At 37.9% G+C, this 16,416-nt stretch overlaps 2 protein-coding genes across 2 annotated transcripts in view; one reads left to right on the top strand and one right to left on the bottom strand.

The window, feature by feature from the left end:
* pkp1a (plakophilin 1a) overlaps positions 1 to 8,341 on the top strand; it is a 50,458-nt gene extending 42,117 nt beyond the window's left edge. The window contains exons 13-14 of the mRNA XM_088639820.1: positions 4,516 to 4,623; positions 6,210 to 8,341. Of these exons, the coding sequence (XP_088495946.1) occupies positions 4,516 to 4,590 (75 nt within the window). The 3' untranslated portion in view covers positions 4,591 to 4,623; positions 6,210 to 8,341. The remainder of the gene's footprint in view (positions 1 to 4,515; positions 4,624 to 6,209) is intronic.
* The window catches only part of phlda3 (pleckstrin homology-like domain, family A, member 3), a 160,516-nt gene that overhangs the window by 17,999 nt on the left and 126,101 nt on the right, over positions 1 to 16,416 (bottom strand). The window lies entirely within an intron of this gene.

Raw genomic sequence — 16,416 nt, 5'->3', positions numbered from 1 at the left:
AAAGCAGTGGCTGTTCACCAGATTCTGAGCCCTGAGGTTGTAAAAAAAATCTCAAAAAGATTTACATTCTTAAGGTCCAGTGCTGGAATTGTAAACTGGTAGCACTACATATGGTGCCTGTGGGCAATGCCTTCTGTGAATTTCAGACTGTTTTGAGATTCGGATCGCTTCATATCGCTACATTTTTAAGGGGGCACAAACACATTCCTCAACTTACTCACATCCCATAATGCATCTTAATATTTTGAAAAAAGCAGACGGTTATCATACTTCCTATCAGCACTTTTGTATTTCAACCACATCTCTGCTTTATCGAGTACTATCATTTTTGTATTATCATTTTATCAGTTATTATCCAAAAAATGGAAACTCCAATGGAAAGTCACTTAATATGGCACAACACAATATGTGACCAGTACAACTTGAACATGTTTTGACATAGTCTACCAGTGATATTTTGCAGGGAGTGGTACACAACAAAGTCTCACACCAGATTACCAGAGGTGGAACTCTTCTAGAATATTCCTTGTTCATGCTCATGCCCTAGGTTGTAATTAACTGTCATTATGTAGTTACCAGTTTTTCCTTGCACTTCATACTAATGTGTGAACATTATGATCCTGGAATTTGTGCTTATGCCCATTGTTGCTCTTTGCTGATGATGTCTTTCTTTCAGAGTTTTATGCTGAAATCACTTTACACACAAAGAGCTGTCTTGGTCTTGAAACTCCTGCCAAACATGCCCTAACAATCACCCCTCTTTCAAGGTCATTGAGATTTCCTCTTGCAGCCGTACTAGTCATAATTATAGGCCATAATTACTAGTCCCTAAGCACACTGGGATATTATTTACTTAATTAGTGCAGCAGCCACACCTGCATGGAAGCCCTTGCTTTCAATATATTATGTCTGTTTATACTGCTTTTTTTTATAATAAAAATTAAAATAATTGCTTACACTTATATAGCGCTTTTCTGGACGCTCCACTCAAAGCTCTTTACAGGTAATGGGGATCCCCTCCACCACCACCAATGTGCAGCATCCACCTGGATGATGCGATGGCAGCCATAGTGCGCCAGAACGCTCACCACACATCAGCTATTAGTGGGGAGGAGAGCAGAGTAATGAAGCCAATTCATAGAGGGGGATTATTAGGAGGCCATGATTTGTAAGGGCCAATGGGAAATTTGGCCAGGATGCTGGGGTTACACCCCTACTCTTTTCGTGAAACGCCCTGGGATTTTTAATGACCACAGAGAGTCAGGACCTCGGTTTTAAGTCTTATCCGAAGGACAGCGCCTGTTTACAGTATAGCAACCTTAGTTTTTCCCAGGAGGTCTATCCAGGTACTGACCAGGCTAACACCTGCTTAGCTTCAGTGGGTTGCCGGTTATGAGTTGCAGGGTTATATGGCTGCTGGCTAATTTTTGTCATCTAACAGTAGTTCTCTTGTAGTACTGTGATTGGATGAAGAGCTAATTAATATTTATAACACAATTCTTTTTTTTATTTACATGCATTCCAGAATATAAATGATAACATATTTCTTTATAGTAGAAATAAAACTTCAGGAGAGAGGTCAGAGATAGACAGCTTTGTCAGACTAAAGATTGCTTTAGTCGCTCCTGCACCACGCTGATGCTGCTCACTTGGCTCCAGTTTCATCCTCTCTAGTGCTCACTGCCTTTACTAGCACAGCAAGATTCAGAAACCATCATTCTCCTCCTCTAAACTAAGATGGGATTAGTTTCAATGCCATCTTGAACGCGCAGCTCTACAATGTGAGCCTCCCTGTAGAAATAAACCATCTCCCTGCACCTGCCATGGTGTATCCTCTTTCTTTCAGCTCTCCTAACATCACTTCTCCATGGAACTCCAGAAAAACCTCAGCCGCTTCCTCCCTTCCCTTCCCTCTCTTTCTCCAAAATCTCCACTTATGATGCTCATTCAGCCCTGTGGCGGCAAGAACATGGTTTCAGTCTGTATTGGATCTGGGCTAGATCTGTGGTTTCCTGAAGTGTGTGACACATAATTCCAAACTGATCTGGCCAGCCTAAAACATAATTATTTTAATAGTTTAAGATTCTGTAATGGTGCATTTCTCAGGGTCTTTTGGGGGATTTGGATAGGCTGGCATTTCGTCAGCTCGACATGTCATTCTGAACACTTATAGCAGATATTTTTTCTCTCTATCACATTCATTAGGTTCTAACTACTGAAATGGAGTATTTAACAATACATTCTGGAGGAAGGATAGATCTTATCGCATAGTGTACTTCCGCTAGTCTACATATGTAAGTCTTCCAACTAGGTCTTCTCTTCTCATATCTTTCTCATATCCCTTCTGCTGCCCTTTATATACCTTGCAGAAAAAACACCCTAGCTCCTCACTTGCAATAGTGAGGGGGTGTGTGGATAATCTGCATCAATGTATTTCAGGGCGTTTTGGGGGTTGGGATATCTAAGGGGTTGGCTAGTCACGCCGACTGCTTAATTCATATGTTGTCTCAAGATTGCATTCATTAGGATCTAGCCGAACTACTGAACTAATTCATGTTGAGCCAAAACTCAATTGTTATCATAATAACATGATTTTTTTTATTGCAGCTTACAACACAAAACTATTTTCACATCTGTTTATATAAGTTATGTAACAACATACACAAACTTTTTATTTTCACAATACAAAAGATGGAAACTTGTGAAAGGGGAAAGGGCTGATGTTCAATAGGCTTGTAAGAAACAGTTTTAAACGGTGTGTAACAGGATCCTTAAATAGGCAATAAGAAAAAACAAACACAGTGGTAAGGTAGAAAGCTATGTTATCAGTTATTCATCAGTTTTTGATTTAGTTAGTTTTAGTCAAGTTGACGAAAATATCTTAACAACAGAAACATTTCCTAGCACTAGTCAACTTAAGTCTGTTAAGCAAAACTAGTTTGTATCAGGGAAAAAGTGACAAAAAACTTCCATCTCATTCAATAAAGTTCTGAAACAAAGTATTTCTTGGCTCTCCACTGCTTTTCTTTTTATCATCATGGTACTCTGGTTTTCTTATCCTAATTAGTACAGTGTAGAATTCTTATCATTGTTTGTTTAGGTAACCATCAATTAACACAAAATAAAGGTTCATGATTCTGGAGTGTAAATACGATCAGCTGGAAATAAGGGACTGTAAGAAAAAAAAAAGGAAAAAAATGGCAAACCCCTCTAATCCCCAGCTTTCACACTGAGTCACCTTGCAATCCACGTACAATCACGTACACGCCTTAGGATTAGACTTGCTAAAGTCAGCGTGCTATTTGCCAGACAGAAGGTAAATACTTGAACAATGAGCCTAATGTGATGAGATTTCCGGCTGAATTATCTGAATTATAGTCAAACGTGATTTCATCTAGTCTCACTCAAACAAAACTGCAAAGACATTAATTATCATCATTGTTCATTATTTTCATGAATCTTTCATGGTTGACTAAAATGAAAAACTAATAAAAAGTGCCTTTTTTACCTCTTTATTTACAATTTAGGGAAAAACTAACCAAATCCACACAAGAAAACCTTTCTTCTTTTCCTGTCTGTAAATAACCAGGGATCAAAATGGCTGACTGGCTTCAAAACAGCTGTGACTCTTCCATAAAAACTTTCCCCAAAAACTACTCTTTCAAAAACATCTCTGAGACTTTTCAGAAAAGCATGGTTCCCGCCCCTGGCTTATTGTTGGGTTACTTGTCTACTCCTGTATTTCTCTCATGTTGCAGTAGCTCCATCAGGTTCACAGCCAGCAGACATCGATAGCCCTTTCTTGATTTTAAGCCCCTTGCTTCTGAGTGTAAATGTCACCAGACCAATCGTTTTCCACCAGTTTTTCCAGTGACATCTGTCTTAGGGAAATGTAGTTCAACCAGAACTACCATGTTGCCTCTATCTGCTGCCTTCTTACAATGAATAAATTAAAATCCATATAGTTCCTTATAATTTGACAGTTAAATAGATATTGTCTTTACATGATATTGTTTTTATCATTTGCTGTCTTGCAGTTCAACACATTGACTTTTTTTTCCTCTCACAGTCTCTCTTGTTTTTGTTGGACAGTATTGTAACAGAGATAGAAAAAACTAAGAACTAGTGGAAAAAATGCAATATGTTGACTTTTGTTGACAACATTTACATTATTTTATGTAACCAAACCAAAGGAGAACAATAATCATGGTAAAACATCATGCTATGATGTCAGTATTATGTCAATAAAAGGCATTCCAGGGTGAAATCAGCTTTAAGGATTATTTCAAGTTTAATCATATTAAACTGTTCAGATTCCTGGTAAGATGTGAACTTTAGTATGAATTTTGAAGCAAGCAAATGCATTAACTTTAAATGACTGTTGATGTGTAACAATAACCAAATGATAGGTGCCCAGAAACTATAATTTCATGCTTTAAGTTGTTTTTTCCATAAGATGTGTTCCATAATCACACCTCAAAATTCTAATCAAGTATTGTTCTTTATGCTTTTCAGAAAGGGCTGAGTAAGACCTTCTTTGTAAATGAAATCACCACATCTGCCCACAAGTCTGCTCAGGGTCTCCTGTGAAACAGTGCCTGAGGGAGTGGTTAAGCCTAGAGGGTAATTCACCTTTAAATCTCTTTAAGCATCGTGGGGCAATTTAATGTCTGCCTTTATATATCTGAATTATAGCTCCATCTATTAATCCTGTACACAAGAAGTAGTCTCTACAAAGTCTCTATTGTCCTTTTCTTAGTCATCATTAATCTATGCCAGTCTCCAGAAATGAGTACAGTGCAGTATTCTCTTTGTAGTATTTCCCAACATCATTACCCTTTGCTGCTTCCCATTGTTGTTGTGTTAACTGTGTGAAAGGGAGAGATTTGATATATTTTCAGTTTAGAGTAAAGCACTAGTAAGCAGCATTATCAGTTGAAGGCACATTTGCATTCCTAATAATTAACAATGAGGACCAATGATAAGCATCCAGGTAGAATATGGATTTGTTGACCATGAATCAAGTGGAAAAGTAGAGATACTGTATCTTACCCAAATTTATATTTAAGATACGACTGGGTGCTGGGACTTGGTTAGTCCAAGGCAAATGAGTTTAATTTTGTCAGAAAGCCAATCCATGAAGAACTTGAACAATATCAGAAAAATCCAAAAAAGATAAAAATGAGCCATTTAATGATCTTGGATTGTGGTTTGTGGAATCTGGCATATTTGCAGAACGTTATTAGTATACCAATAAATTGTTTCATCAGGCTATGTGTATTGTGTAATATTTACAAATTGTCCTACTTAGGGTTAAGTGAAGGTTATTTGAAGCATAATTCATATATATATCTACTTAAAACAATGAATATGAAAATAAAATATAATAACTTTATCAATGCATTCACTGAATAAATAATATGTTTTATTTACAAATAATTTAAAAAGAAGAAAGTCTTGAATGTTACACTAATAACATTGACTAACATAAATACTTCATGTGTCCAATATCTTTTATTTAACTTGCATAGACAAAAACATAAATTAATAATGTAAGTGAATGTGTTGGCATTAAAGTTTGTTTGCTAAATTCGAAGTGTCTGGTGCCCACAAGTATTTTGAATTACAATGTTAGGCTTCATGAACTAAATGTAATTAAATGTAATGGAGATGCTGTGCCATATTGTAATGCCAAATGCAACTGCTGTTCTCTGGTTCTTTTTGATATTTTATTTTATATGTTTGATATATTTGTATTTTTTTATTGTTTTATAAAGCTTAATAGTTCCAAATGTTGTGTTTTTGCATTAATACAGTGGGGAAAAAATGTCTTTACCAGCCTTAATCTATCCCTGTTCTACCACCTTTAGGTTTATGCATAGAAAATATTTTTAAAAATGAACATTTCAACCAGCTGGGTATCTGTGATTTTTGTTGATTCAAAAATATCCTGGTGCTGGTGGACAAATGATTGCAATATTGGATTGAAATGTTGGGGTTTTTTCCACTACTTTCTTACTAAGGATAAACTGCTAAAAATCTTAGACACTGTGTTACACTTACACAATCTTGCTTCACAATGTAAAAACTAGTTACAGTTGATGGTGATTACTGATTGAGTTATTTAGGCTACAATGTTATGTATGATGCCATTCATTTCAAGGAATGTAGGATGTTTTTATATAACAATTCATTATTTTCTTTTTCAGATGGTTTAAGCACATTTGAAACATGGAAGTTTGAAGATGAAAATCCAGGAGAGAAAGTTGGTTCTGGTCTCGTAGTGTTACAGATGAATGTATTCTTTTTACATTTGAGAGGTATTGGTATTTTTTCAGCATCTTTTTTTTGTCAACAGATTTTTTAAAATCAAACACAAATGTCTTTTTACTGTTACATTGGAATTCAGGGACAACACAAGGCTCTTGATGCTAAAGATTAATAAGTCTAGACTGCGACTGAAAGAGCTGAGGTAACCACAGATCAGAAGTGTAGATCTGTCAGTCACAAGCTACTGTAGCTGTTCTATATACTGTATGGTCATAGAAGATTTATAGATGATTAACGAAGTATATTAGGTCAACGACTTGTCTTCATTGTCCTTTCAAGGTTATGACAAAACAAATGCTGAGTTTATACACATCCTGAGCTTATAAAGAAACATTTTTGCTAGGGTTGAATAATTCCTTAATATTACAGGTCACCTTTAATATAAATAATTTAAGAAAAAAAATTGTTTGACAAGTTGAATTTATAGGAAATTGGCAGCTATTCAGTAAAGATTAACATTAAAATGTTGTGGCTGGGAAGCCTGACAGGGAATTTTTGCATACATAACTTTATTTTCCTTGCAGGCCATAATCTCTTTTATCAAGGGCAAAATGGCTAGAGGGGCATGTGATGTGTTAAGTTGCTCAGTGTGAACCTGAATTTCATGTGCTATCACACCTAGTATAGCACTTCAGATTCTAAATGCTTTTTTAATGTTGATACAATGTGTGTGGCTATAGTAAAAAAGATCGCAGCTTTCCCATAAAAATCCAAATATGCAGACAGGCAATGGGACTTTTTAAAATATTTTCAGTAGTTTTGGCTCAAAGAGTGCAATCTATGCACTATATTTTTGTTTCAAAGAGAGTTTTGTGCTTAACTTTTGCTTGACTCTAAAGTGATGTCATTTACTTGCGGACAATTAATAAATGTTAATTAAAGTAACATTTTTTATGGTTTGAAGGCCAGCAAATAAGGACATAAGCATTTTGTCTCAGAACTCTTACCTAGATGCTACTAAGCAAAAGATGGTACTTTCTTTCTCCTGTTCTGTATAATAATTTGGTTATTTTATTTTTGTACAGATACTATGGACTCTATTCCTCGTCATGTTTACTGGTTGTCCTAGAATGTTTAACGCAATTTCTTGCACTACTAACAATTGGTAATATTTAGAATTTGATACAACAAAAACAAAATGTGCAGATGATTAATTGTTAATGGGCAATTTAGCAATGAACAATGTAGTCAGTCAAGAAGGAAAGTTTTATTTAAATGTCATCCTATGGTGTACTAATGGAGTCTATTAAGTAAATTAAAAACATTTCTAAATGAATAGACGCAAGTTGGTCAAATTATTTTTTTAATAATAAGCAGTTTAGGTTGGGTTTGGAAAATTATGTAAGTTGTGCAAAACCAAACAGCAGATATTTTAAATGTTTAATTAGTTTTGGAGAAAAGGAATTTTTCAAAATGTTCTTATTGTTTTTACAACAGCAATCATTTTTCATGTTAAATGTATCTGGTCCAGTTTAGACTCGACAGCACACAGCTATTAAATCCTACAATTGTGTTAACATTTGTTGACATTATATTGCTGTAGTTCAGGTTTATCAAGTTCACATTCAAAACAACTAAAAGCTTTTTTAAGTTGTACGTTATATTGATATGTATTTCATTTCATTTAAACTTTTTATTCATGGTCAAACATCTCTGTTTGGGAGTTAATGCTTAGCATTTTAATTTACAACAACATACTTAAAAAAGTATACTTATAAATATCTATATATGCATTGCAACATAGGAAAATAAATTGCTATCAAAGGGGCGAGAGTGAAAGGGTTGTTTTTGTATATTTTATTAACTCATTTTATACAGAGAAGAATGTTTTTTGGAAAGAGGTGGTGGAAATGAGGGGTAGGGCTATGATGCCTTTATTTCTGGAAATACAAACTGGTTGTATTATGATTATCTGCAAGACTTCATGAAACCTGCACATCTTTTCTGCAAGACATTGCTTTGTAGTAAAATTGTCTATATTGAAATAAAATCAATAAAAATATAAAAAAAACATTTAAGGTTGTTTTTTTTCACAAACTTACCATGTTCAAGTTTATTGCCATTATACTCATATACAGGTATATGGTATAATGAAATGCTACTTAGCTAGCTCTCAGATGATAAGTAGTACAAAATAATTGTATAAGAAAAGAAAGCCAGAGACAACAGGTAGTGTGCAAAACAACATCAGATGTGCAAAATCATACATCAACAGAATGAAATAAAGGATAGAGAATTATGGGGAGTGAGCTTCTTGACATGTGAGGTAGAGGTAGATTTCAATGTATGTTTGAGTTTTTGATAAGAGAGAAGGCACTGTGAGGTTCAGATCGTAGGTGAGAGAGGCTGGGAGGTTAATAGTTTGATAGTACGGGGGTAAAAACTGTCACTGGTAGTCCGGGCCCGAATGCTCCCGTACCATTTTCGAGATGGTAGAGGGTCATACAGTCTGTAGCTGGGGTGTGTGGGGTCTTTGATGATGCTTAGAGCTTTCCTCAAGCACCGTCTGTCATAAATGTCCTGTATGGATGGGAGGGCAACCCCAGTGATGGACTGGCCAGTTTTCACCACCCGCTGTAGGACTTTGTGGTCAGCAATACTGCAGTTGCCATACCACACTGTGATGCAACCTGTCAGTGTGCTTTCTGAAGTGCATCTGTAAAAGTTAGTGAGGATCTGGGGACATATCTTAGCCTTCTTCAACCGTCTTAGGAAGTACAGGCGCTGTTGCGCTTTCTCGATCAGACAGGTGGCATTGAGAGACCATGTGAGGTCCTCAGTGATATGGACGCCAAGGAATTTGAAGTAACTGACCCTTTCCACTTCAGTCCTGTTGATGTGGATAGGGGCATGTCCGTTTTGCAGTTTTCTGAAATCAACATCACATCACCAATATCACATTGTTCACTTAGAAATTCAATATGATCAAATTCAATGTTGCCCCTGCCCAGACACAGTGGATGAGTTGTACAGTGTTATGGTAGAAGGCAAGAATGACCTTCTATAGCATTCCCTGCCACACTGTGGTTGGATCAACCTATTGCTGAATGTGCTCTTCATTCTCAAAAGCATGTCATAGAGGGGATGGGGGACGTTGTCCATGATGGCCATTAATTTGGACACCATTCTCCTCTCAACCACTACCTCCAAGGGGTCCAGATCAGACCCAATGACAGAACATGCTCTTTTGATGAGCTTGTTCAGCCTGTTAGCATCCTCTGCTCTAATGCCTGAGCCCCAGCACAGCACCGTGTAGAAAATGGCACTCACTACAACCAACTGATAGAACATATGGAGCATCTTACTACACAGGTTGAAGGACCTGAGCCTCCTCAAGAAGTAAAGTCAGTTCTGACCCTTCATGTAGATGGCTTCAGTGTTCTTAGACCATTCCAGTCTATCGTCGTTATGTACACTCAGGTATTTGTATGACTCAACTATCTCCACGCCACTCCCATGGATGCAGACTATGGATGCAGTAGGTTGGACCCTCTTCCTCCTGAAATCTATCACCAGCTCCTTTATCTTTGCCACATTCAATTGCAGGTGGTTCTCCCCACACCACTCCACAAAGCTGCTGACCAGTTCTCTGTACTCTTCCTCCTGCCCACCCTTGATACATCCCATAATTGGAGCGTTGTCTGAGAACTTTTGCAGGTGGCACGACAGAGTTTTATTTAAAGTATAGAGGAGTATAGAGGGTGAAGAGGAACAGAGAAAGAACTGTTCCTTGAGGAGAACCTGTGTTACTCACTACCTGTTCAGACACACAGTTCTGCAGTCTAACAAACTGGTCTCCCTGTCAGATAGTCAGTGATCCATGAAATCATGAAGGCACCCACTTGCATCCCCTCTAGCTTCCTTCCTAGCAATAAGGGTTGGATAATGTTAAAGGCACTGGAGAATACAAAAAAACGTAATCCTCACAGTGTTGCCAGCCTTGTCCAGGTGTGAGTAGGCCCTTTGTAGCATGTAGATGATTGCATCTTCCATACCAACATTGGGACGATAGGTGAACTATAGGGTGTCCAGTGATCAACTGACCAGGGGTCTCAGGTGGGACAAGACCAGCCTCTCCAGTGTCTATGACATGAGAAGTCAGCGCTACTGGTCTATAGTCATTGAGGATAGAGGGGTGCCCTTTCTTTGGTACCGGGGCCAGCATTGATGTTTTCCAGAGCACAGGGATGTCTCCAAGCGCCCGCTCAGGTTGAATAGGTGCTGGAGTACTCTGCTCAGCTGATCAGCACAAGCCCTCAAAACTCTGGGACAGATGTCATCTTGTCCTGTGGCCTTACCCTGATGTTCTCTCTTCACCTGGTCGGCCGTGATGGTCAGCCGGCCCTGGGGGATGGTGCTCATAGCCCTGTCAGTGCTGCAGGTGTTAATGGAGGTGTTGGAGAGTGGCAGCTGCAGGGGATGGGGGAGCGAGTAGCTGTTGGGGGTTGTAGCTGTAGGTGGCCGTGGGTGTGGGGGGATGTTGGAGGTGTAGGGCAGTTGCAGCTGCGAGGGCTTAGGGAGTGTGTGGCTGTGGGGGGATGGGTGGTGAGCCACAGAGGGCCCTGAATTAAACCTATTAAAGAACTGGTTCAGGTCATTGGCCATCTCCAGGTTCCCCTCTTCACCCCCAGTCTGTTTGAAGCCAGTGATCTCTCTCATGCTGCTCCATATGTACCTCACCCTATTCCTTTGCAGCTTGTCTTCAACCTTCCAACTGTAGGTGTCCCCCCTCCTCAAGGCTCTCTTCTTATCATTCAGAAGAGCCTTCAGGTCACATGTGATCAAGGATTTGTTTTGGGGAAAGCTGTGTACATCTGTGGTGGGAATGGTGTTGTCTACACAGAAGTTAATGTAATCAGTAACACAGTCTGCAATGTTGTCTATGTCGTCCCCATGCGGTTCGCACAGCACTTCCCACTCGGTAACTTCCAGAGCACAACAAAGACCCTCCATAGTCTCCTGAGACCATCTCCTCACAGTCCTCATGGTCACAGGTTGGTGCTGGACAATAGGCTTGTATACTGGTATAAGCAGGACAAGGTTGTGATCTGATCTGCCAAGGGGTGGAAGGGCAATGGAGCTATATGCATCCTTAGCATTGACATATACATTGATAAGTCCAGTGTTTTATTTTCTCTGGTTGGGCACTTAATAAACTGGTGGAAAATAGGCAAAGGGGTGGAAATAGAAATGTGATTAAAATCCCCTGAAATAGCCATGAAAGTGCTAAGGTGTTGTGTTTGTAGCCTGGCTGCGACTATGACGTCACACGCTGCCTCTGCATTTGCCATAGGCAGAATGTAAGCAATAACAAACAATAGAAACTCTAGTTTGTAAAGTACAGTTGTTTCAAAATTATTAATCAATGAAATGCTGATAGAATATATTGTAATGGAACAAGTAATAGGTTTATTCCATGCTGAAAAAAAAGAAGAAAGAAAACACAATGTTTTGGCCGTGGAGCCTTCTTCAGGTGTAAGAGAGAAAAGGCAGTAGGCAAAGGTAATGTAGCGGGAGAACAAAGGCTGGGAGGGAGGAGGAGTGAGAGGCCAATCAAGAGGTGTGAAATGAAACACCCAATGAATGGAGAAAATTTAAAAGAAGAGTAGTCTGTCGTTGAGAGAAGGGGGAATGTGTGATCCTAGCTGCAGAATAATTTTGGTTTCGGTAGTCTTTCTGATGTATGAGTTCGGAAAACTGTCTTTGAGAACACAGACGAAGAGATTAGAGTGGTCGTAGCCATCAGAGGTGAAATGAGAAACAATGGGCTTGGAGAGATCTTTAATCTTCACAGCCCTGACATGTTCTCTGATGCGGACTCCGAGTCTCCTTCCTGTTTCTCCAATGTAGATGGCTGGGCATTTACTGCAAGAGATACAGTAAATAATGTTGCTGGAGGTACAAGATGCCATCTTGGTGTTCCGGAATTGTCCTGAGGGGCCTTGAATGAGTGTGGTGTTGGATGTGTACTTGCAGAAAAGAAGTTCCACCTATTTACTTCCTCTTAATTCATTTTTTTAATATAGGACATTTTCATTCTATATTTTGAGAGGTTTTTCCTTACCTTTATCCAAATTTAAAAAAAAAACAAAGTATTGATTAGGAGTAAATACATTTCTGCAGTATTCTGTTGTATTGCAAAATATATAAATATTCCTTGCAAGACACTCAGGAAGTTTACTGGAGAAGTAACTTTGGAGCTTTTGATTTGGAATGGCAAAAAAGACAGTGGCTCCTTGGATGCCAATATGCTAGAATCTTTATTCCTTTTTCAGTAAGAGATCAATGCAAAATTAGCATTTACAAATATATGAGATACATTATCCTGCGGGACTAGCACTGATAATTTGAAGAGAATTTTAAAAATAATGGAAAAAGCAGCATAGCATGTGCTTTCTTGCCTTAATTATCACTTAAGTTAATTAAATTAAAACTTTCAGGAATAATTTATTTGTTTTTGTTAACATAATAAACAGAAGGTAATACAATCAATGATTTCTTTACATACTTCATGCTCCCTTAACATCTGCAATGAAGAAAAAACTCCCCTGACATTTTAAAAAAGCCAATTTCGGGTTCAAGATAGAAATCTAGAAAGTACATATACAGGTTACACATAGCCTACAGATAGATGTTTGAAGGCGTCACGTCCAGTGGAAAATCAGTAGAAACCAGCAAGAAAGTTTCAAGCACAATGTTGCAGCCAACTTTTCACCGAATGATTTTACATCAATAGAGGAATGACAACACCCAAGAATTAAATGTATTGGAAAAACATTAATTGAGCGCTTAGTCATTGTACATTTGTCTTATCCAGCTTAGCTGTCAGGCTGCTTCCTGGCCATAGGACGAGGAGACCTTAAGTTTAAGAACCCATAGGTTTACTTCTTTAGTGCTAAAGGTACACTGTACATTGATCTTTAGTGAGTTGCAACAACATGCTTTAGCAGAAGTACTACACAATCACAAGGGCACAGATCATCTTTGGAAGCCTTCTCATTTTGTGACAGGTTTAATCCTGAAGAATACTTATAAAATCTTGTGCAGCACTTTTACAAACGTAAATATCCTCATTATAATTTTATTTCTTTCATCCAGCAGTGCATAACCAAACATTAGCATATTATTTTAAACAACATTTATCGGATATGAATGTATAAGTAAAACATATAGAAACTATTGTAAAGGTACATCCTGATCTACAGTGCTTGTTTTCATTTTCAAGTCAGTAGAATGTTTTGCACTACTGAAATAAAGCTACAGTAAGCAACTTATTTATTGTTCATGAGGAACCAGGTGTGTCTACAAGAGCTTCAGCCATGTCAGTGCTTGTTGCAGTCTGTGTCTTTCTCAAACTTTTAGACACCTGAAACAATGCAAAGTCAGTTGTTTCCCAGGTTGCGTGTTGGAGCAATGCTTTGGATTCTCTGCCAAAAGTAATACAGCTTGATTAGTATACACATTTCCATAGTGATGGTTCTGTTAATTATTTTCCTGGCATCTTTAGCACACTTTTCTTTTTTTAACTGAGCTACAGACAATTAAAGGCTTTTGAACATAACTGTTTGTGTGTGGCATTGAAAAACCTTTTGCTTTTGAATTATGGTTTGTGAGTTCATAAAGAGTTTAAACTCCAGTGTGCTAAACTAGAGACGTGTGATTTTAATATTTCATGAAATGCTACCACTGATCAATTAATTAGTCTTTATTAGTCTTTTTAGTCTTTATGAGAACACAGTGAAAGTTTAACAGTTTAACAGTTTTTGCTGCAATTATAAAGTATTTCTTTCCTTGCTGAAGGCATATTTTGACAGAGCAGAATAATTGTACCTCGATGTACATAATGGAAGAGCTTAGCGCTATTCTATGAACTGGTTCTCCAGACTATCTGCACAATTTTCTGTTTCCTGCTGGGGGTTGTATTTCACAGACATTGATTTTTCTAATACACAGAGATGTAACAAAGGGGAAATCCAAGATTTTACTTTCAGTGTTTAATAATCAGTATAAATATTGTTCTCTTACTAGCAACTGATTTGAGGTTGTTTTTAAATAAGATTTTTTAATTGCAGCCAATACATTTTGCTACAAATTTGCTCTTAAAACCTAGTAATTAAAAAAAATAAACTTAGGATCACTCATTTTGTGTAATTATGAGCTTTCACTGCTCTTACATGCAACAACTATCTACTCCATGGAGTCCGAGCACCTAAATAGTCCCAACACACCTTTTTTAAGTGAAGGCATGACAGCTGTCAGAATCTGCTGCACAGGTTTAACAGGTTGAAGATCTGCTCTGCATAAACCAATTCAATGCTCTCCCAATGTTGTCTTCTCTTTTATGGAAGGCCAGAACCCATTGCAAGAGGTGTGGTAAGCTGTCCATGCTCCCTCTAGCGACTGGGAGGACTGCATCACTTCAGGAAGAGTACTGTCACTCTAACGCATAGGGCTTTAAGAGATAAGTGCTTTTCCCAAATATCTGCAGGACATGAACACCATATACTTGAGCTGCAAAAACAAAACAGAAATCAAGCCATCATAATCAATATGGAGAAAGTTAGAGTATGCATTTTTATGTCTTTCAGTAACATTCACAAGATACAAGGACAATTTGTTTCTGTGTGGTTATACACATACTATAAATTCATGTTATATAATGTGGTTACCTAGAAGATGCAAAGCTTTTATTTAATATAACTTATACGTATAAAAATGTACAGTATTTATTCACAAAGATTCTTTTTTCTTTGAATGTTAGGCATGTTACATGGCTCGTACTCTGGGAACGTTCCCTTGTCAAGATACTACACCACTACCATATTCAAACAACATTTATTTCACCTGATTGAAAACTACTAAACCTGCAATGAAAAATGTAGTTTAGACTGTTTAACTGTGGTCAACCTTGAGTAATCAGCCTAAGTCCCTGCTCCTACTTTGTTTAGCTAAATCGGACACGGGATTCAAAAACCATACCACAGTTCATGAGACACTGGCTGTATGGAGCATAGAAAAAAAAATGTAAAAGAATTTGCAGATTTTATTTTGTAATATAATAACATCATAACAAGCATGAATGCTGAATACCTTCATTACATTTATGTGCCTTGTATAAACTGAGAGGTCTAAATCGGCTAAACTGATCGGAATGGTTTATTCTGTATAATAATTATGCAATGTTTTTTCATGGGAAAGTTTGAAACATGTAATAGGCAGTACATGGAATAAGATAAAATAACCCTTACAATCTCAGTACAGTATTTACAGTTTAGTAAGAAACATATTTTCTATGTAATTAATAATTACAAATCAAATTATGTTAGGGTATTCTAAATCCACACATCCATTATGAGGATCTGGTTATTCCTGGTAAAGACTGTGGTACTCCAGAGCCTGTGCAAGGAGGAACTATACCTTGGCCATATCATTTGTATTTTTTCTTTCAGGTCTCCTGATGTCAGCGAGGCTTCTGGAAAATCCGAACAACTGCAGCAGATTTCTTCCCCTTCTTCCCTCTCTCCTACTAATCTCACCTGCTCTGTTCTCCTTCTACCCCCATTCTCTCTCCATTTCTGATCTAGTGTTCAATACACCACACCTACGGCTTCAACCTATATCTGTTGTTTAATCTCTTCCCTTCTCTATCCTTCATTTCAATGTTGTTTCAAGTGACCCTGCTTGATGACTTCCACTCCACTCTGAGGGTGTGAGCAAATGGTGTCTTTCTGCAATGGATCCAGGCTTCCTCCCTCACACCCCTCTGTCCCTATTGCTAAACTACCCCTCCTTTTTGTTGATCGGTATCCAACTGGTTGGTAATTGCCCTTGACGTTTCCTTCTCTCAAATCTTCCATCTGCACACATAGCTGATAATCATTCTCTTTCTAATGTTCAGCTCAGAATACTGGACTTTCTAATCCATTACACCAAGAAAACATCAGCAAACAGCACCTCTGTTTTCTGTTGCCCACCACAGAGTCCCAATGCCAAGGTAGCCAGTGCAGATACCAGCTAACTATTAGTCCGCCCTGGCTTATACCTCATGAGTGAGTGGGGACGTGACAGCACTCTCTGAGCAGCCAG

The sequence above is a fragment of the Lepisosteus platostomus genome, chromosome 7 (assembly GCF_059453375.1).
Source record: "Lepisosteus platostomus isolate fLepPlt1 chromosome 7, fLepPlt1.hap1, whole genome shotgun sequence".
Classification (NCBI taxonomy): Eukaryota; Metazoa; Chordata; class Actinopteri; order Semionotiformes; family Lepisosteidae; genus Lepisosteus; species Lepisosteus platostomus.
The sequence above is the reverse complement of the archived record's forward strand: the minus strand, read 5'-3'. Positions and strand labels throughout refer to the sequence as shown.